Consider the following 21,895-nt stretch of genomic DNA (forward strand, 5'->3'; position numbering starts at 1 on the left):
CCCGGGTGTAATTTTAGGAGAGCATAGGGCATGGAAATAAATGTTGACTTGTTTCTCTCAAAATACTAGAATGTCTCTATAATTCTGACAGCAGACTTGGGCCAATTTATCATAGGACTCTTGCTTCAAATGGTTGAGTTTCCAAAACAGAGTTTAGTACGATTCTCTGGTACCTGAAATATGCCTGCTCTTGTAAAACCTTTCTAATAAGTACTCCTACTGGAATGGAAATTCAGAAAGATAAAACCTTTGAAATTAGTTTTGATAATCTCATTAGATTCACTTACCTGATCCAACAGTAAAGATTTATAATGACTTAATGGTAATTTTAGTTGTCATTGACAGCTAGTTTACCTTCTCCCTTTTCCCTTTTCTTTCCCTTCCCCAGTTTCCCTTTTTCATGAACATAGAAGTTTCCTTTTGAGTATTACCTGTATCCGGAAGAGAGCATTTTTTAGAGTTATAGATAGAACATGGAGAATCTCTGGAATAATAAGTACAAATTCTCTGTTGGTCGTAATGGAATAATTTTAGTTTCTATGACCATGAAAAGGATGAGCAAGAGGTAGCATAAGACATTTGAGAAGATTGGGATGTATTTTATTTTTATCAGAGTAAAGATTTTTTTATATTTACATATGTTTTGTCCTCTTTTTTCCCTATGAATATTTTCTAAAAGAGGAGAGGAGAGTAAATTATATAGTGATATTATTGTGGCAACAGCCTCAGCACCTTAGGGATAAGAATAATTTTTCTTCTGACTGGCTTAGTAATTATTTATTTGGTTGCACTGGGTCTTAGTTGCGGCAGGCAGGCTCCTTAGTTGTGGCTTGCCAGCTCCTTAGTTGTGGCATGCAGACTCTTAGTTGCAGCATGCATGTGGGATCTAGTTCCCCAACCAGGGATCGAACCCGGGCCCCCTGTATTGGGAACACGGAGTCTTAACCACTGTGCCACCAGGGAAGTACCTATGATTTTTTTTTTAAATTCTCACCTGAGTAGCTCTGGACTGCTTCTAAAATCTTTGGAAAGTTGGAACTTGTATAGAAAAGAAATTTCTCATGTTCATCAGTGTTGTTCAGGGGAGAAATATTCAGATTAATGCCATAGAAAGAATAAGCAAATAACTATTTGTATACAGTATTTCATCTAGTTTAAAATGTCATCAATTTTAAGATTTCAGTTACTTATATATCACTAATTAAGTAAAAACACTGTCATTTAAATTGTTTTCTTATCACTTAGAATATTCATATTAGAGTTCACATTTTTTCCTTCTGATGAGGACTTTTAAGATCTACTCTTAGCAAGTTTCGAATATTCAATAGTGTTATTAACTGTACCATTAACTGTAGAACTATGTTAGCTACAAATTCACATTTTTATATTAGAATTTTTACATTAGAATTTAGACTTTTTGTGCTCTGTACCATTAAGAGCATTGGTGATACGGTGATATTGTTTTTTAAAAAATATTTGTTTATTTATTTATTTGGCTGCGCTGGGTCTTAGTTGCGGCATGTGGGATCTTTGTTCCAGCACGTGGGATCTTAGTTGCGGCACGCGGGACCTTTTAGTTGTGGCATGCAGGATCTTTAGTTGCGGCATGTGGGATCTAGTTCCCTGACCAGCGATCAAACCCGGGCACCCTGCGTTGGGAGTGCGGAGTCTTAGCCACTGGACCACCAGGGAAGTCCCAATATTGTTTGTTTGGTTTTTTAAAATTTTTATTTATTTATGGCTGCATTGGGTCTTCGTTGCTGCGTGCGGGCCTTCTCTAGTTCTCTGTTGTTGCAGGGCACAGGCTCTAGGTGCGTGGGTTTCAGTGGTTGAGACGTGTTGGCTTCAGTGGTTGAGGCATGTGGGCTCAGTAGTTGGCAGGCAGATTCTTAACCACTGCACCACCACGGAAGCCTATATTGTTTGTTTTTAAAGAGAGTGCTTCACTATTGGTTCTGGGATTTCAATTATTGTTTGTTACACATCTTGGATATAGTAATTTTCTGCAGCATGGGTTAAAGTATAGGACAGAAAAAGGGATAAAACTTTCATCTACATTACTAAAGGGCTCACAAGAGTTTTGCAAGGTACATTTTATTAACTCTGTTCTTACTGATGACAGTTGAGGCTTAGGGTAGGTTAAGTAACCTGGTGCAAGTAGCACAGTTTGCAAGTGGCAAAGATGGATTTTCTTTCTTTCTTCTTTTTCTTTTTTTAACAGTTTTATTGAAGTTTGAAATATGAGTGATATCTTGTAAAATTCATCCACATAAGATTATAGCTCACTGATTTCTGGTAAATTTATAGATTTGTGCAGACATCTCACAATCTAGTTTTAAAACAACATTTTTATCACCCAAAAAAGAAACCTTGTGTCCATTTGAGGGCAATTCTTGCTCCCATTCTCAACCTCAGGCAACCATTTACCTTCTTTCTTTCTCTATAGATTTGTAGTTTTTGGAAATTTTAAATAAATGGAATCATACAAAATATAGTCTTTTGTGTCTGTCCTTTTTCACTTAGCATACTGTTTTTGAGATTCATCCATGTTGCGGTATGTACCCATGGTTCATTCTTTTTATTGCCAAGTAGTTATTCCATTGTATGAATATGCCACATTTTGTTTAACCATTCACCAGTTAATGGACATTTGGATCATTTTCATTTTTGGCTATTAGGAATAATGATATAAACATTCTTGTACAAGTCTTTATGTGAACACATGTTTTCATTTCTCTTGAATAGTTACTTGGAAATGGAATTGCTGAGTCATATGATAAGTCTGTGTTTTAACTCTTTTAGAAACTGCCAAACTGTTTTTCAGAGTGATGACACTGTTTTATATTCCAGGAACAATGCATGAGGGTTCTGTTTCTCCACATTCTGGCCAGTACCTGTTATTGTCGGTCTTTTTTTTACAACCATTCTGATAGATGTGTAGTGTAACCTCACTGTGGTGTTAATTTGCATCTCTCCAGTGACTTATGAAGTTGAGCACGTTTTCATATGATTATTAGTCATTCGTGTATCTTCTTTTGTCAAATGCCTATTCATATATTTTGCCCTAGTTTTAATTTGATAATTCATCTTTTTACTGAGTTACAAGATTTTATATATTCTGGACACAGGTTTTTTTATTCATATATATGATATCCAAAGATTTCTTCCCATTGTATGGCTTGTCTGTTTGTTTTCTTAATGGTGTCTGTTGAAGAGCAAACATTCTTGATGAATTTTTATCTTTTTTTTTTCTTGTATGGATTCTACTTTTGAATCCAGGGCCACATAGATTTTCTCTTCTTGAATGTGTTCTGCAGACCATATCTGGCCCACAACTTGTTATTGTAATGTTTTATCGGAACATAGTCACACCCATTCATTTACCTAATGACTATGGCTGCTTTCTCTTTACAGTGACAGTTGAGTAGTTTCTACAGATATTGTATGGCCCAGAAAACCTACAGTATGGCCCATTTCAAAAGATGTTTGCTGAACCCAGTTCTAGATGTGTTACGGTTTTAGATTATAGTTGTGGCTATTAACCAGTTTGTGTATGGTATGAGGTAAAGGTCTGAGTTCACTTTTTTCCTATGGATACGCAATTATCGCAGTACCATTTGTTGAAAAGTCTATCCTGTAAGTAATGAGTCATTTTCTTTTTGCTGCTTTCAAGATTTTCTCTTTGTCTTTGATTTTCATCAGTTTCATTATGGTGTACCTAGGTTGGGAATCTCTTTATACTTACCTACTTTGGGTTGTTTAGTTTTTTTTGATCTGAAGGTTAATGTTTTTCATGAAATTTGGCAAGTTTTCAGCCATTATTTTTTTCTAATACTTTTACTGTAACTTTTCTGGGATTCCCATTGTGTGCATCCTCATATGTTTGATATTGTATATATCAAGCATAGTTTCCTTTATTTCTTTGAACACATTTTTAATAACTTTTAAAATCTTTGTCTGCTAAATCTAATATCTGGTCCCATTTGGATACAGCTTCTACTTCCACTCCCACCCCCACCCTACGCCCAAGAGTGGGTCACAGGTTCCTTTTTCTTTGGCTCACAATTTTTTTCTTGAAACTGGACTTTTTACATTCTGGGTTGGCCAAAAAGTTTGTTTGTGTTTTTCCATAAGATCTTACAGAAAAACCGGAACGAACCTTTTAGCCAACCCAATAGTATATTATAGCAACTTTATTCTTTTTTTTTAAACTTTTTATTTTATATTATAGTCAGTTAACAATGTTGTGATAGTTTCAGGTGTACAGCAGAGTGATTCAGTTATACATGTACATGTATCTATTCTTTTTCAAATACTTTTCCCATTTAGGTTGTTACATAATATTGAGCAGAGTTCCCTGTGCTATACAGTAGGTCCTTGTTGGTTATCCATTTTAAATATAGCAGTGTGTAGTGTCAGTCCCAAACTCCCTAGCTATCCCTCCCCTCTGCCCTTCCCCCCGGTAATCATAAGTTTGTTCTCTAAGTCTGTGAGTCTGTTTCTGTTTTGTAAATAAGTTCATTTGTACCTTTTTTTTTTTTTTTTTTTGCGGTACGAGGGCCTCTCACTGTTGTGGCCTCTCCCGTTGCGGAGCACAGGCTCCGGACGCACAGGCTCAGCGGCCATGGCTCATGGGCCCAGCCGCTCCGCGGCATGTGGGATCTTCCCGGACCAGGGCACGAACCCGTGTCCCCTGCATTGGCAGGCGGACTCTCAACCACTGTGCCACCAGGGAAGCCCCCGTTAATTTTTTTAAAAGTAACTTTCGTGGACTCTGTGTGGAATTTGTCTCTCTCACAGTATTTGGCTACTGATGTATCTCCTTAGCTTTTAAAAAATTCTTATTTATATTTTTTACCCTGGCTTTCTAGAGTTCACCCCTGTATCTGCACTGCTTAGTGCTTAGCTACTGTTTGTTTGGAGGTTGTGCTTAAACATGTTGAACCTGTATACCTTTCACCCTCTGCTGCTGGATTGTGTATGTTTTGGGGAGCACATATGAAATTTTCAAGTTTGCCTCCTTTGCTTTCTGTTGGATCTTCTCTGGTCTCCCTGTGCGTGTGTGGAGGTTTCCAGTCAGCCAGGGATGTGTAAGAGCTTGGTGTCTCTCAGGTCTCCACTTACCCTTGTGCTTGCTCTCATCCTCCCAATTACCTGGCATTTGGCGAGAGCTTAGGGCCTTATGGACCTCCCCTGTACACATGTGCTGCCTCCTGTTCAGCCAGGTCACCATCAGGGCATCTCTTCAGAATATATGAATTTATTCAGTCCCTATATGGGTCTCTCCTTTCCCAGACCTCCCTGTTAGATTTCTAGGTAGTCCTCAGGTTTGTGGCTTGCCTCAAATGATATGGTAATTTCAGGCAACAAAAGCTGCAGGATTTTCTGTTTCCTGCTGGGTGTGGGTATTCTGCTCTCTACTCCAAATCAAAGTCAGCTTCCTTCAGCGGTGAAGCTGCTGGTTTTCACAGGCAATCTCACCTTGCTTTCACCATAATGTTGGTGGAGCAGGGAAGGGAGATAGAGTCAGTTCCTGGTAAGATGCCAGACTTCCACTGTTCTTCCCAAGAAATCAGTTTATTTTTCATGAATAAACTCTTCTCATTGTGTTTTTCGCCCTTGGTTGATTTCCAAAGCACAAAATGGTTGGTTTTTTTGACAGCTTTATCCAGTTTTTATAATTGTTATTTGAGGGCGAGATTTTATACTCCTTCACTAGGGAAGTCCAACTTCACAACTTGGATTCTAAAACCTAGGAATATTACATTTCAAAGCCAAATGCTCTTTTCTCTAAGTCATGCTTTGTGGGGATAGAGAACAACAAGCAATTTTTTAAAAAGAGAAATAACAAAGAGGTGGATGGATGAATCTTGATTCAGAGCTTAGATTTCTAAGTAGTATTAGACTTTTACCTCTGTGTAGATAGTTCAGACAGGTTAATTGAATAGTTTGGTGGCTGTTATGGAGAAGGAGACGTGTTTGCTCAGAGTGAAGCAACTATTGTTGACAAAGTACTTTTCTTGTAGTATTCCTTACTTCATAACAGTTTTATGAAAAGGGTATTGTAATTATGATCATTTTACAAATAATATAAATTTTTAGGTTGGTAACTTACCTATGCTCTCAACATTTATTTGTATGTGATAGAGATAGTGCTTGAGTCCATTTCTTCTGACTTCTTGTTTTTTATACTCTATATAACTGCTTCCCTACTATGTCATAATTACTTGCAGACTCTTTAATGATCTTAGTGTATTTATTTATGTAGGTAGTACTTGAAGTTAGAACAATTCATAACAATCTTCTTGAATTTTTACTAGCGCTCAAATTCTTTTCTTTCATATGATAATCACTCTTAACTTACTGAAGAGCCCCTATTCGTTCATGCAGTTGTTAAGCAAAGTGGTAAGAATCAGAGAAAGAGATATCCCATGGCAGCTTCCTCTGCCAGCTTCCTCTTTTTTTCTTACTCCATAGATGCAGATTCTGCCCAAGAAGCCCCTGCATTGCAGAGGGATTGGAGATCTGTATGATCTGTTTATTTCGCAATTGACAAGGGTAAGGGGGCCTTTTTGGGGGAGGCGCTTGGGTGCCCTGAATTTAGCTTTATGAAGCTGAGCTAACATTTATTTTGGTAATACTTAAACCTAGTGTTTTTACAGACCCTTTTATGAATTCTGTTTGTCCAACATCAATTAAGTGCCGGATTATATTAAAAAGCATTTATTACAATGATATTTTTAAAAGTCCTGTTTAGAACAAGTCAGACAAACATGATTCATGCTTCTAAAATTCCAAATCTGGGATCCTTTAGAATATAAATAATATTGAATATATGTAAACAAAATTTCACTACAATGAAAAATTTAAAAGGTCTGTTCTGTAGCCCGTCACAGTTATTCTTAATTAATCTGCTCTGTTCCTTTTCCATAAATCTTTCAATCTATAGAGTGAAAAAGGGACTTGTGGATATGCCATAAACATTGTGGATGGGCGTGGCGTCTTTTTCTTGTTGCTAGAAATTAATATCTATTTCCTTGAATTCTATGTCCACCCTAGATGCCAGTGAAATTTGAGTTGTATCTTCAGACTGTCCTGTATCTGTTTATTAGTATAGGAGTAAGGTGCATTTGGTGAATCTTACGGGAGCCAAGATAAGTTTTGTAGGTCTCACTTGGCAGGTTTATAGAACAAGTGCCAGAAATGGTGGTATTTATAATCGGATAGAATTAAAATAAGTGAGGAAGAATTTAATACTCTTTTAAAATTACAGAAGCATTGGGCAGAGATGACTGTAGTTTTTATGGGTAGTTGAGAAGACTTGACTTGGTGATGGTTTGATGGGCTTCTTTTTACATTCGAAGATATTATTAGTAGTAAAATAGCTTTGTTTACCTAAAGAAGTATTGTACATTTCTGTAATTTAAATAGATATTTTTAGTATTCTGTACCTCATATTTTTAAATGGTTTTCTTTAAACATTAATTTATAGATTTTAAGAATTCAGCAATATGTATATTATCCATTCCACTATTAATAAATGTTCCACTTTTTAGTGCCAACACATTGGAAAACTATTTTTATTCTTATATTTCTTAAATGACTTTTTTTTTTTTTTTTTCTGTTTTCTGTTTTCTTTAAGCCATAAGGATGAGTTTACCATTATTCCTGTATTGGTTGGAGCTCTGAGTGAGTCAAAAGAACAGGAATTCGGAAAACTCTTCAGTAAATATCTAGCGGATCCTAGTAATCTCTTTGTGGTTTCTTCTGATTTCTGCCATTGGGGTAAGTTCTAGATTTTAACATTTCATGGTAGATATAATGTACTTGTGGTTAAAGGTATCTTTTCATTCTAAGCTCTGATTTTCAGTTCTTTATCACTTTCCGTGGAAAGTTTTACTTTTAGCAACAGTGTTTAAAGGTGAATAAAAAAGTCTTTTGGTCATTTAAAAAGGATGAGATTGTAGTAGGGGATTATGGATACATTTCCAAAGGCGACTGGTATAATTGGATTCACACTGTGAGGGCATCCTTGCTTAGACACTTAGGTTAGTGGGAGTTAAGATTTTTTAACCCCATTTCCAGGTAGAGTTGTGTGATAGATTCTCTGAAGTTAAATTTTTGGTAGATAAAACAAATGTTCTTTAGACCGTAGAAGAGCACTGTGTGCTATGCAAGTCCTTTTCCACATTTCCTTTTTTGTAATTAGTCTTTTCTTCTTTCTTTTTTTTCCTTTGGTGCTTAATTTTTGCCCATAGTTGCCAGTTTAGAACTACCCTCCAATGGTTGTTACATGTTAGCTATTAGCACTGTGGTCTAAATTGGTAATGGTTCATAAGGGTAAGGACTCCTAAGAGATTTTTGTTATTATTGTGAATTAAAAGAATAAGGAAGCTTCACAGTGAATAGATCATAAAGGAAGTGAGACATTTGTGGATGCCTTGTTTAGTAAATTTTGTGTTTTGAATTCTTTGGATACAATTTGTTCTCATTTATCCATTACTGTTGTAGAATATTTCTGAATCCTGTTCCTTTTAGGACATCTCTTTGACTCATTTATTTTAATGGTTTAAGGATGCCATTATCTGTTCATTCTTTAGTTATTTCTTTGATTATAGTAAAGACATAAGGCACAACACCATAAATTTTCAGATACAGAATGGCCAGAAAAACATCCTTAATGAGATATAGGGAGCCCTGGCTTTTACATGTCTTATCATTGATTGCTGGAGTTTATTCGACATTTATCAGGCCTGGATAGGCTGGTTTCTTCTTCTCTTACCTCATGCTGCACTATGCATGGCCTTGAGATTTCGGTTCAAGAGAACCATCCTCCCTAATGGTCTAGATAAGTATTTCTGTTTAAGGCACTGATTTCTCAGCTGGGGCTGACTGTCCCCCTAGGAGACATTTGGAAATGCCTAGAGACATTTGGAAATGCCTAGAGACATTTTTGGTCATCACAGCTGGGGTGGGGAAGGAGGTGGGGATGCTATTGGCATCTAAGGAGTAGAGTCCAGGAAAGCTGTTAAATAAACATCCTACAATGCACAGGACAGCCCCCCACATCAAAGCATTATCCTGCCCCAAATGTTGATAGTGCTCAGGTTGGAAGCCCTGGATTAGGGTATGCATGTAGCTCTGCTACCTTGTCAAACTCATTAAGAGGCTCTCAGGGTTCTTTAATAATGAATTCTATTTGCTAGTTGGTTTGCTACCTTTGGCAGAAGTTATTTTTTATGGATATAAGTATATTACTTAGATCTGAGTAGGTAGATGCTTGAAAGAGTTCTTTTCTTGGGAACTTTGAAGTTTAGTAATAAAACTAGGGAGTATCATTATTGAAAAAAAGGCTATTTTACTTAGTGTTATGAATTTGTGTTGATAATAAAGCATGTTTTAGAAATTAAAAGCTCCTGAAGCATGTGTTCCCTCCCTCTTCACTTTTAATTAAGGCTCTTATGAATCATTTAAAGTCACTTTTATGATTTGAATAATTCACTCCCCTGATAGTGTTCTTCAGGGCCCTCCCTCAAGTTTGGCAGCACGTACAACCACAGCATAAATCCACATAAAACATGAGTAGATGTTTTAATATTGCTCTTTTATGTGGACTCATCCTTTTTACCTCATTGATGATTATAAAGCAAATCCTAAGCCACTACTATATTTAAGTAGAATGTTGAGAGAGAAAGATGAATTTTGTCTTATATTCTATCTAGGTCCTCAGAAAATTATTTAGGCCATTTGATCTCCTGATTTCTTGAAAATTTTGGAATTTAAATTGCAAGATAGAATTTTTTGGTGATAATTACAAAAAAGAACTCAAAATTTCCAGAGGTTGATAAATGTTAGCTATGGGAATCATCTAGAGACTAGAACATATTTATATTTACATTTGGTGATTAAGTAATGGAACTTTTTCAAGTGTTTATTTTTTCAGTATCACTATCACTAACAATACTCATTAAGTGCTTACTTTGTACTTATGGAAAGCACTGTACTAATTCTTGTTAGGAAATTTGATGGAGGTTTGGGAGTAAGTGGAAAGAGTTACATGGACACTATTCCAAAATTGGTAGACTTCTTTCTACAATAGTAATAGTAACTGTCATTCTTGTAAAATAAGCTTCATTTTCTATTTTATATGCCTGTTGAAATAATATGAATCATTGGCTAGTTATGGGTTAAACTGTGGTTACTTAGAAATTGTTTCGTATTTTTCAAATTCATGCTTTAGTGGCATTGGTCATCTTTCCTAAATTAATGAGGGGTATATTTCCATCTCAAAAGTCTAGCTTTTTCTCATGACAATAATACTTAGTAGTTTCTTTTTGTTTTAAAGATGCTGTGCAGATTGATCTTACCATACTAAATAATGATGACACTGAATTCTAAGTCATTTCACAGGAAGGATTCATTTCCTCAAGTACTCAGAGATCTTAGAAGTTTCATTGAGTTATGCTCTTAACACACTCCACATTTCTGAATAGCTGGTTTTTGAAGAAAAATCACTTAATTGATTATGGTACAGTTGATCAATTACTCACATATATACAGTGGAATTTTTTTGTTTTTGTTGAACAATAGAGTACTGGCAGTGACGACATCTTTTATCTCCAGTGGTCATTTCTCTTTATATAATATAATGTCCAGCTTCTGTGGAAAATAAAATGAGAAACTTGATGATAGAGACAGTTAGGAGACCTATATGTGTGTAACTGGAAGGATTTTGCCTTTGTCAACCTTATTTGTTAGCCAATGTCCATTATAAGAATGACTTTTTTTTAAAGGGTATTTTACTTTAAAGATGTTCATCTTTCAGATACCATTTAGCTCTTATTTAGACTTGAAAGAGATATTAGAGAAAAAATAGAAAGATTAAAATACTCTCAATTTTTCTTTTTGGGTGAGAGAAGCAAAGGGAGAGTTGGGAACCTAGATTCTATTGTGCCCTGTCTTTCTATCCCCTCACTTGAATCACCCTGCCAACCCCCTGCATTTCAATTCCTGCGTTTTATTTGATCATTAGGGAGTCCAATAGGATGATGTTTCCCTGGTAATGTTTTAATGATCCCACCTCTTTTCACCTTTCCTACTACTACCAGGAAGAGTGGGATACACTTGCTGCTAGTATTTGACTTTTACCATGGTGAAGTAATATTGTCCCCATACTTTGTGTACTTACCAAGTTCCACATCCTAGAGGATGGCTCCGTGTAAGAGGATTTTGTCTGGGCCTATTTTAGTTTTTCTAGTTAGTAGAATTTTTATTCTATTTTCCTGAGTTTCATTTTTGCTCTTTTCCGTATATACTGTTAATATTTGTGTTTTCCTGATCACCCTGAACTTTATACTTCCAAATTTAGATTACTGACAACTTTCATTAACATAACTTTCAGTTAACTTCTAAGAAGTTTCTGAATGAAACTGGACCTAACAGAAATTGATTCTTTAAAAGTGGGTTCATGCTTCTATTTAATTTTCTTTTTAAATGGTAGTTTTAAGTTCAAATCAGTTTCAGTAAATTTATTTGGTAGATGTTAACGATAAATTATATTATTTTGTTAAAATATGAATAGAGTTTACACTACAGTCACTTCAGCAGTTTTGGATTTTTATCTATAAACTTATATTTGTCTAGGTTTACGTAATTTCTTTTTTATAAATATGTGCCACTTATTAAAATTGGCATTCTCCTTCAATGTTTATGAAATTTATATCTTTATTCAGAATTCTAGTTTAATATATATTAACACGTGATTATTCATGCATACTCTTCTTCCTTTCTGTTGTTAGTCTATTGGGTCTGAGGGTATTACTATTTTCTAAATATTTAAATTGGTTTGAGTGTAAGCTAGCTAATACCTGAAATATATCTTATTCAGGCTTTCACATTTGTCTTCTCAAATACTGGTACATACTGATTTCACATATTTAGGGTTTTAATCTTTTACAAGTTTGAGATAAAGCCAATAATTTTACATTATAACTAAGACTTCAGAATGAAAGGACTATAGTATTTTGCTTATGAAAATGATTACCTCATTTGAGATACTTAGATAATATTTTCTTTGTGAAGTACATTTTTTCTTTGGTAGTGACGTCAATTATGAGTGTCCCCAGTTTAGATCCTTAGTGTACTGTGGTTTAATAGTCTATCTCACAGGTTGTTGTGAGGTTTAACTCAAATATTTGAAAACGTTTTAACATATAAACATAAAGTGATTAAGTAAATGTATAACAGTACAGTTTTTACTGGACATAAGTCTGGTAGTCTGTCTTACTGACTGATCTTTTGGGGGCTTTATTGAACAACTTTCCAAGCTCATGTTTGTTTCTGCAATCTAGTGTATAGCTTAATGTTGAGGTATTTAATATTTTTTTTACTTTTTGTTTTGAGGTAATTCAAAAGTAGTGTTGGTTCTTGTACCATTCATTGTTATGTTTGTCCTCATTAGTTGATTGTTGTGTGTTAAACAGACATCCCTGGAGCTTATTCTCCACACTCTGTGAATCCACTCATTAATCACCAGTCACCTTTGGAGATGGGAAAATTACTTACCTGTATTTCTTTTTCTCAGAAAGCGTGCTCTGGAATGGATTCACAAATGAGCTACCCTCCTTCCCTCAAAGAGTAAGGTTTCTGCTTTACAGGATTTTTTTCTTGGGTTATTTTTCCTCTCATCTTTTGAATTTGAAAAGAACTGAGGGAAGGCACCTGAAGAAACTACTGACATACTCACTAGGGGAGTTCCAAAGCTTGTGCTGCCCCTAGGGGCAGTGTCAATGGCTCTTAAAGCTAGAAAGCTCATACTTGGAGTTGAAACAGGGGCTCAAAGAATCCATTTTCCCAGTGTACCTTCTGAAAGGATAAGTTTCAGGTAAGTAATTTTCTCTTACTATGTGATATGCTTTATTCATACTTAATATAAAAGTTCACAAGTCCAGTTCTCCAGGCACATAGGCAACTATATTTGTTCAGTTTAGATGCATAAACTTAACTGAACGTTAGAAATATTGTAAAACAAAACTCATGAGGTACATGAAATCATAATATATTTTAAATGAACAATAAATACTTAAAATTGCATTTATGATCAGTGTGTTGCACTAGGATTGTCTTTTTTTATTTCTTGTTAAATAAAATTTTGACAAACTTTTTTTTTTTAATAATTAGAAACAAAAAAATCTTTTGAACTCAAATTCCAAGTAGTATTTAACTGAACTTGTATGTGTGTGTACTCATGTGCACACACATATATTCATACATATGTGTGTATATACATTTAGGCTAGGATGATGGCAACTATTTACTTCAAATTAGATGCTTTCTTTAAGTATATTGACCAGAATGTAGTAATTTTGAAAAGTAATTTTGAAATGTTTGTATAATTAAAAACAATGATCGTAAGACAATTTGAGCTATCATAAGTAGGATACTTTTTTCAGTGTAGTAGCTTAGTAGTGTAAATTTAGCTTCTTAACTGATAAATCCTTTAACACTTATCAAATATTTCTACTCAGTTCTTCAGCTACTAAATGGGAGGTGGCTACTAAAGAGTAGCAAAAAGTAGATAGCAAAATATTAAACATTTGCTCATTGATTTTCTGTGTATATTTTCATTCTTATTAAATCACATGTTGATTTAGTATTTTAACTTACTTTAAACATTCTGTGTACTTCTCTCTTACTTCAGAAGTAGTTTTTAAGTGAAAGTTACATTGAAAATGGTCCATATGAACAAGACCGAGTTTTAAAATATAGTTACACTTCTGACTTATGATTAAGGCAGGTTTGACCAACTTCAGCGTTTGAAACAGCGGCTCTGAACTTGGAAATAAATAGAAAGGACTTTCGAATAGTAAATGTCACAAAGTACATGCATTTTTCTTTGCACCTGAGAGTAGCAGTCTTGAGATAAGACAATTATGTCCCAGTCACAGGGATTATTGACAACTAAAACTGACAGCACCAGAAGCAAGAAAAAGAGAATGTGTTAGTATAAACCTGAAGCAGCTCGGGTTCAAAGAATATTCATCTTGATTTCATCCAAGGATATTACTCTTATTACAGTGACAGTGAGTTAGAATTTTCTTGTCTAAGATTATTCTTTTAATTGTTTATTCATTTCACAGAAGATTTGGGGCAGCTTCATCAAAAGAACTTTGAAACAGAAGTAGAAATTTAGTACCAATGAATTGAATCACTAAGTTATTATGACAGACATTATATTTGGCTTTGAATCTTCTGGCAGCCAGCTGACGAATAGGAAAAATAGGGTGAATTATATAGTTCCTGTTGTTAGCTAGGAGGAAGTACATATATTCTTTAAAGAAAAACAAAGCTATACTTAACTCTAAATTTTGTAAGAAATGTCTGATGAATTATTTAATATAGGGGTACTCAGTGATAGAATTGTCACTGTTTAAGAATTTTTTTAGTGCAAGGACTGTAATGAATCTGATAGTTATAGCAACATGCAGTAATCTCCAGTGTTTACCAGAAAAGGTTGTTATATTCAGAATGCAGGTAATTGTCTCAGAACCCTATTGCTTGATTATAGGATATCATGAATTTTAAGATGAAATATTTATTTAATAGTGGCGCTGGGCAGGGGGTGCAGGGAAATAAGAACTGCCACATTGAGTAGCTGTGCATGTTAATGTATGTGAAAAGTTAATATGTGAAAGTTAAGGAAATATGGTATATTGTAGAAAGGTGACTATCGGAGATGATTAGCATCAACAAGTTAATGAAATGTTAAGAACTGTGATGTGTAGTTTCTCTAAAAAAGGACATCAAAAGGGTGTTATAATTTTACATGTCTCATTATTTATAAGGTGATTTTTTTAGTGAGATAAACAGAAAACTTAAAAATCATAATTATCCAGCCAAAGAAACCCGCCTCCTCAGATGGGAGGATAATAATTGGATATGTGAACTTCGCTGTAAAATTGAAGCACAAGATGCATAGTATGTGTGTGTATGATTAGTGTACTCTGATACCTTCAAAATTGCGTTTTGGTGAATCTTTAAAAATAAAGAATATAAAAGTAATGAGTTCTTGGAAATAAAGGCATTGCTGAAAAATAGGTTTAGATATATCTGAAATACAACATAATCAGTTGAATAATAATATGTAATTAATTATGAATATGTTTAACTTTTGGCTTTTCTTTGACTATAGTAGGAAGCAAATTTTATTTCCTGAGCCTTTTGTTTTCTACCTTCTTTTTAAACTTCTTCCATTTTACCCTCTCTGTTCTTTGGAGAATAGCTAAACATTGAATGTCCTGTGCTTGTACCTTTGTTGAGATTTTATTGTCAGAGTAGGACTATTTGTTATATTTATACTTCTGTGTATCCTACTTAAAGGCACTTGTATTGATCCTTTTCCAAGTAGAAAATTTTGCAAAAATGAGATAAATTTTTAAAATCTAGGTCATAAAAATTATACAAGCCACATATATCTCTGACCTACTTTTTTTCTTTCTTTTCTGTAGTAGAGATTAAATCTTTGCATTTGTACAACAAAAGCTAAGCTTTCATTGATTTGTTAAATTGAGATAGTTTCCTTAAGCCAAATTTTCTTGAATCATATTCTTGGCGTTTACTTTCCATTATAGACCGATATAATATGTTTAACAATGCTTCTAACTTTTAAACTGTTTGTTTCCATAGTCTTTTGTATTGCTCGTGACTTTAAGGTTTTACAGTTTGAAATAGTTTTTAACATCATGAAACACTGGTGATATATCATTTCTTTATTACCTTCCCAAATATGCCTTTTATTTTTATGTACAAGGGCTCTTGGGAATGATTCTCTCAGAGGCTTAAGCTGTGCTTTGCCTTCCATGAGAACTGAAATTATTTGGTAAGCGCTTGCTTTCTTTTTAGCTTCTAATTTTTCCCTATTTTATTTTGTACATGATATTTGTTTCAAGGTCAAAGGTTCCGTTACAGTTACTATGATGAATCCCAGGGGGAGATTTATAGATCCATTGAACATCTAGATAAAATGGTAAGTCCTTCAGGTGTGGGGTTTTACTGCTCTAAGATTTTTTCTTTAATTTCAGATTAGTGATTCAAGACTTAATATGTTAAAATATACAATGGGCTAATAATTCTTTCCCTATCTTTAACTAAATGTGCAATATATATTTTGTAGTCATGTGATATTGATTATAAAAATAATCCCTGTTCTATTAGTAGAAATTTCCTTCATCTTAATTTTATTTGATTAATTACACCTTGAATAATTAGATACAGATTTTTAGATACTATTTGGGGAATGTCTTAGTTTTAGGGACAATGGGATACTAATTCCATTACTTACTGTTAAGCAGAAACAACCATAGCAAATTCTAAGTTTATTTTATTATTTAGTTATATTTTTTGGCCATTTGGGTTTTTCTTAAATAGAATTTTAATTTGTTTTAAATTAGAATTTTAAAGCATTATTGTATTCTTAACTAGTCCAGGAGTTGAATCTAGCAGATATATCACTAATTCTCTCTGACCTTCAATAGATCGTTTCAATTTTCTAGTCTTCAATTTGTCATCTCTAAGATGAGAGACTTGGAGAGGCTTGGTCTCTAAATTGTCTTTAAACTCCACCAGCCTTTAAGTCTGTAATCTGTTAAAGTCAACTTTATCAGTGTGTGAAAAGCTTTATGTATGTTTTAGTATAAAAATATTTAGTCTAAAGTAGATAAAACATTTTACTAAGGAATCTGGATCTGAAACTATAAGTAGATTATATTGAGTAGTATTATTTTATTAAAAGTCAAATGGAATGAATGCAGTTACTTAGGAGATTTTATCATACAAAATAGTTACTTAGGAGATTTTATCATATTTAAATTTATTCTGTTACTTTAAATCCAATTATGGCCTAATGCTTTTACCTTTGGAATTTTGTTTGGATTTTAATTCACTGACTTTTTTTTTTTTTTTTGGCTTTATTATGTTGCCATTTCAGTCAGTTAATTCTTTTCTGGCTATTATTCTAATCTTACTTTTCTGAGGTTTAGTTCTTAGTTGCCTCAGAAAACTTTCTGGTTCTATATCATTTATTTTCTTCATATAGCAAATGGTTAATGTGTATCCACTGTGTGTCTGGTACTATGTGAAGTATTGAAGATACTAAGAAGAGAAAACATGATCTCCCACTTAATGGATCTTACAGTCTAATCATTGAACAGATTTAGAAAGAAGCTGTTACAATATAGAGATATAAGATATTTATGAGGCAGTGTGGAAACACTGGTCTCCTTACTATTTCTTGATAATGCCATATGTGTGCCTAGCTTAGGGCTTTTGCCCTCTTTGCACTGGACTGTCTCACTTACTTTATGGCTTTGCTCCATTTTCACCTTCCCAATGAGGCCTACTGACCACCGTATTTTTTTTTTTTGCTGTACGCGGGCCTCTCACTGTTGTGGCCTCTCCTGTTGCGGAGCACAGGCTCCGGATGCGCAGGCTCAGCGGCCATGGCTCACGGGCCCAGCCGCTCCGCGGCATGTGGGATCTTCCCAGACCGGGGCACGAACCCGTGTCCCCTGAATCGTCAGGCGGACTCTCAACCACTACGCCACCAGGGAAGCCCTGACCACCGTATTTAATTTGACATCTTACACTCCACCCTTTCAGCATTCCCAGTCCACCTTACCGAGTTCCACTTTTTCTTCTAAGAAACCGAATATTTTACTTATTTATTACATAAGGATATTTGTTTTGTTCACTAATGTATCCAAGTGCTTAGAATAGCAATTGGAACATAAGTAGGTGCTCAACAAATACTTTTCAAATGAATGAATTGGTGACTATAATCTTCCTATATACATAATTGAGTTAAATGAATACCCTAAGTGTACTCTGAGAAAGAAATAAAAGGAAAGTAATTTATAATATATTAATATATATTTAATAATGTAAATGCTCAGGCACCAACTGTACTAAAAGAGACAATGAAGTAGTTAGATGCTTACACATAGTATCTTTAATATAACAGCCACATACAAACAGTTGTTTATATTTGTCTTACGTTTACCAAGTTACGTTGGTGGGTGACTTGATTTTCCAAAATGGTGAACATTTCTTAGCAAAACTGTAAACTAAACAAAGTACAGTCTTCCCTCACTTTATATGATAGTTTGTTCCTGGGAAATCTATTGTATATTAAAATCATGCAAAACTTCTTTGTGTTTGTATGTAAAATGGCGTTAGAGTGTAGATAATTATAAGCAGGTTTTTCGCATACATGGACATGTGAAAGTGTTATAGGATGAGAACAGTTCTTTCTGTGTGGGACTGTCCTGTATTGCAGGACAGTCAGCATCCCTGGATTCCATCTACCAAATCCCCTGACAGTATCTTCTAGTTATTGGCACAACCCAGAAATGTGCCCACAATTTTCCATTATGCCCCTGTGTTGAACAGTTATTCTGTGACCTTACTCTGCTTTATTTTTCTTCTTAGTACTTATTACTGTGTGACTTATTATTTGTTGATTTGTTGATGAAAACTTGCCCTATTAGATTATAAGCTTCGTGAGATCAGGATCTTTGTCCATTTTGTATCAGCCTGTTTGTGGTACTCAGTGTATGTATTTGTTAAATTAATGGATGAGTGGATGGGAGAGTAGTGAGAAATTAGGCTAGAGAATCTAGAACAGGCTGTTTAAAGGATATCTAATAAGAAAGTGATAAAATCAGATTGTATGTGAATAGATCGTATAGTTGCAGTGCAGCAAATGGGTTGGAGGGATGCCAGAGGAGAAATGAGTAGACTAGTTTGATAATCCAAGTGAGACATGGTAATTTAGACAGTGGATGGGTTGGTGATGGTGGAAGAGAGGGACAGAGTGGATGTATCCAGTATATTTTAGAGACAAATTGATGATAGAACTCGGAGATCAATTGAACTTGGAGGGGAAGGAAGTATCAAGGATAATTCCTTCTAAAAACTACAACAAACTAGTGAATATAACAAAAAAGAAGCAGACTCACAGATTTAGAGAACAAACTAGTGGTTACCAGTGGGGAGGGGGGAAGGGGCAACATGGAGTTGAGGGAGTGGGAGGTACAAACTATTGAGTGTAAGACAGGCTACAAGGATGTATCATACAACATGGGGAGTAAAGCCAGTATTTTGTAATAATTGTAAATGGAATGTAACCTTTAACAATTTATAAAAATTAAAAAAGTAAAAAAGGATGTTTCCTAAATATCTGGCTTATGCTGCTGGTTAAGTCTTGGTTCTGTTCTCTTAAGTCGGAAGCACAAGAAGATAGGACTAGATTTTTTACGAGGTAGGGTGATCATAAATTGTATTAGGATATGTTATATTTGCTATTGCTTTTAAGGCATCCAAGTGGAGATGTCAACCAAGTAGGCATTTGGATTTTCTTTTCACCAGTTTTTTTTTTTTTTTTTTTGCGGTACGCGGGCCTCTTACTGTTGTGGCCTCTCCCGTTGCAGAGCGCAGGCTCCGGACGCGCAGGCTCAGCGGCCATGGCTCACGGGCCCAGCTGCTCCGCGGCACGTGGGATCTTCCCAGACCGGGGCACGAACCCGTGTCCCCTGCATCGGCAGGCGGACTCTCAACCACTGTGCCACCAGGGAAGCCCTCACCAGTTATTTTTGAGTGCATTTACAGTTCTAGGCACTGGTGGAGATATGGCAGTAAACAAGCCAACTTGCTCTCACGGACATTTTATTCTAACGGGAGGAGATACATTTTTTTTTTTTTTAAGTTAAGGATATTGTATATAAGTTAGTTTCTAATAGTGATGTGTGCTATGCAGAAAATATTAAAAGGGTTTTTAAACAGTATATAATTCTAGGCTGCTTTAGATTGAATGATTGGAGAAGGACTTCCTGAGAAGGAATATTAAATTGAGATATAAATAAGAAGGAGCAAACCAAGTGAAGATTAGAGGGAAGAGCATTCTAGACAGAACTGCCATTGCAAAAACTTTATGATGGGAAAGAGGCTAGTGTGTTAGAAGAATGGGAAAAAGGTCAGGGTTGTAGGAATATAGTAGATAGGGGTTAGAGTGACACAGCTCTGGTAAGAGAGGTGGGCAGGGATCAGATAATGTAGGGCTTTATAGTCCAGGGTAAGAAATTTATGTGAATACAGTGGGAAGTGAAATGATGTAGTAATGAAATAATTATTTTAAAAGTCGGTCTGGCGGTTGTGTAGAGAATAGATTCTACAAGAGGGTCAGGGATAGTAACAGTGGGCATTGGCAGGAGTTTAGGGGAGAGAAGATAGTAATTTGGACTGGGGTGGTAGTAGTGGAGATAGAAAGAAGTTCATAGATTTGAGTTCTTGTATTCAACAGGGCTTTGCTAATGGATTGACTATATTGGTTTGGAGCTCAGAGAAGAGGTCTGGAGTAAGTTTGGGCATTCTCAACATGTAGATGGTAATCAAAGCCAGGGCAGAGATAAGGTTGTCTACTATAGTAATCCTTAACCCCATCTTTACAACTGAAATCACTTGTGGAACTTTTTCAAAATAGACCTGCCCATACCCACCCCTGGATATCCACTTTCAGTAATATGGAGAGAGTCCCAACAACTTTATTCCAGAATAGCTTCGTAGGTGAGTTTGAGCTAGCCTATTATGGCCCCTGATCTGTTGAAGTAGAAGAAAATTTCCTATTCATCTTCTTTCCCTTTGTTTTCTACTCAGCTCTTTAAATCATTTGTAAACTTTAATCAGGCAACATTTAATTTTGCAAATTTGTAAATCAGTGAATTATTGAGTATTTGCTTTATATTAATATGCTTGAATTTAGTATTTGATGTAACATTTGACTTGAACTTGATTTTTGTGGTCCGTTTATTGAAACATTTCTATTTATATATAGAATTTTTTTATAATATATAGAATTTTTAAAGGGGTCTAAAATGGTCTGTTCTTTTATTAGCATGCTATTAATTCAAGTTATAAGTCCATTCTGGGAGTTAGAATAAATGGATTAAAATAATAAGCATGGTTAGGTCTGTACATATACTCATGTATATATGGTTTTATACATGTATGAGTATATGTACACTCACTATTAGGCAGACTCTTATACAATGTGTTTTCTTAATTGGTTTATATAACCAAATGGTGAATATCCCACTGTATATTGCTTTTCACAAGTGTCATTTTATGTTGTAAATAATTTCTTTCATTTCAGAATTAATATCTTAGTTGCTATATACAATCTTTTCAGAGCAAAATATAGTAGGATGCTTCTCTGTACAAGTATTGCAAAAATGTTAGCAATTCTGAATTGTAATTATACGTTTGGAAAGTTTGATAGAGTGAAAAGATTATTTTTAAGTATAAAATTTTAGATTTAATTTTTAAATATTATTATGTTAATTAAGTTTTGGTCCCTTTTTTGTTATCAGAAAAGTCTTATTAAATATAGTTATTAAAATGCTAGAAAATAATTGAAAGTTTTTAGTTTCCAAAAGAAAAACTGCTAATTCTTTTTTTTTTTTTTTTGGCAAAAATTTTATGTCCAGCATTTGAATATCTTGGAAGTTAATTATGTGAAGAAAACGCATAAGGAAGGAAGAATGAATTGGAAAACAAACAATCTTCCAAATGTTGTATTTGGGAGAAAATAACTAGTTATAAGAGATATAGATTCTGAAAGTCTTAGAATATTACTGACTACTGACCATGTTTTTTGGAAATTAGTACTTTGCAATTTCAGTAATTATAGTGACCAAAGCAGAACATATTTTAAGATGTTGATTTTTGTGAACCTTTTAGATCACATACTGGAAACATTAGCCACATTTATACATATTTTATATATATTACATGACCACAGGTTATTTTTTCCGTACTACTTTTGATATAGACCAGTGTTTCCTTA

The 21,895-nt window shown here is 34.6% G+C and overlaps 1 protein-coding gene across 1 annotated transcript in view; it reads left to right on the plus strand.

The window, feature by feature from the left end:
- MEMO1 (mediator of cell motility 1) overlaps positions 1 to 21,895 on the plus strand; it is a 130,387-nt gene that overhangs the window by 101,376 nt on the left and 7,116 nt on the right. Inside the window, exons 7-8 of the mRNA XM_079940721.1 lie at positions 7,643 to 7,785; positions 15,948 to 16,024. Of these exons, the coding sequence (XP_079796847.1) occupies positions 7,643 to 7,785; positions 15,948 to 16,024 (220 nt within the window). The remainder of the gene's footprint in view (positions 1 to 7,642; positions 7,786 to 15,947; positions 16,025 to 21,895) is intronic.

The sequence above is a fragment of the Stenella coeruleoalba genome, assembly GCF_951394435.1.
Source record: "Stenella coeruleoalba genome assembly, chromosome: 13".
Taxonomy (NCBI): Eukaryota; Metazoa; Chordata; class Mammalia; order Artiodactyla; family Delphinidae; genus Stenella; species Stenella coeruleoalba.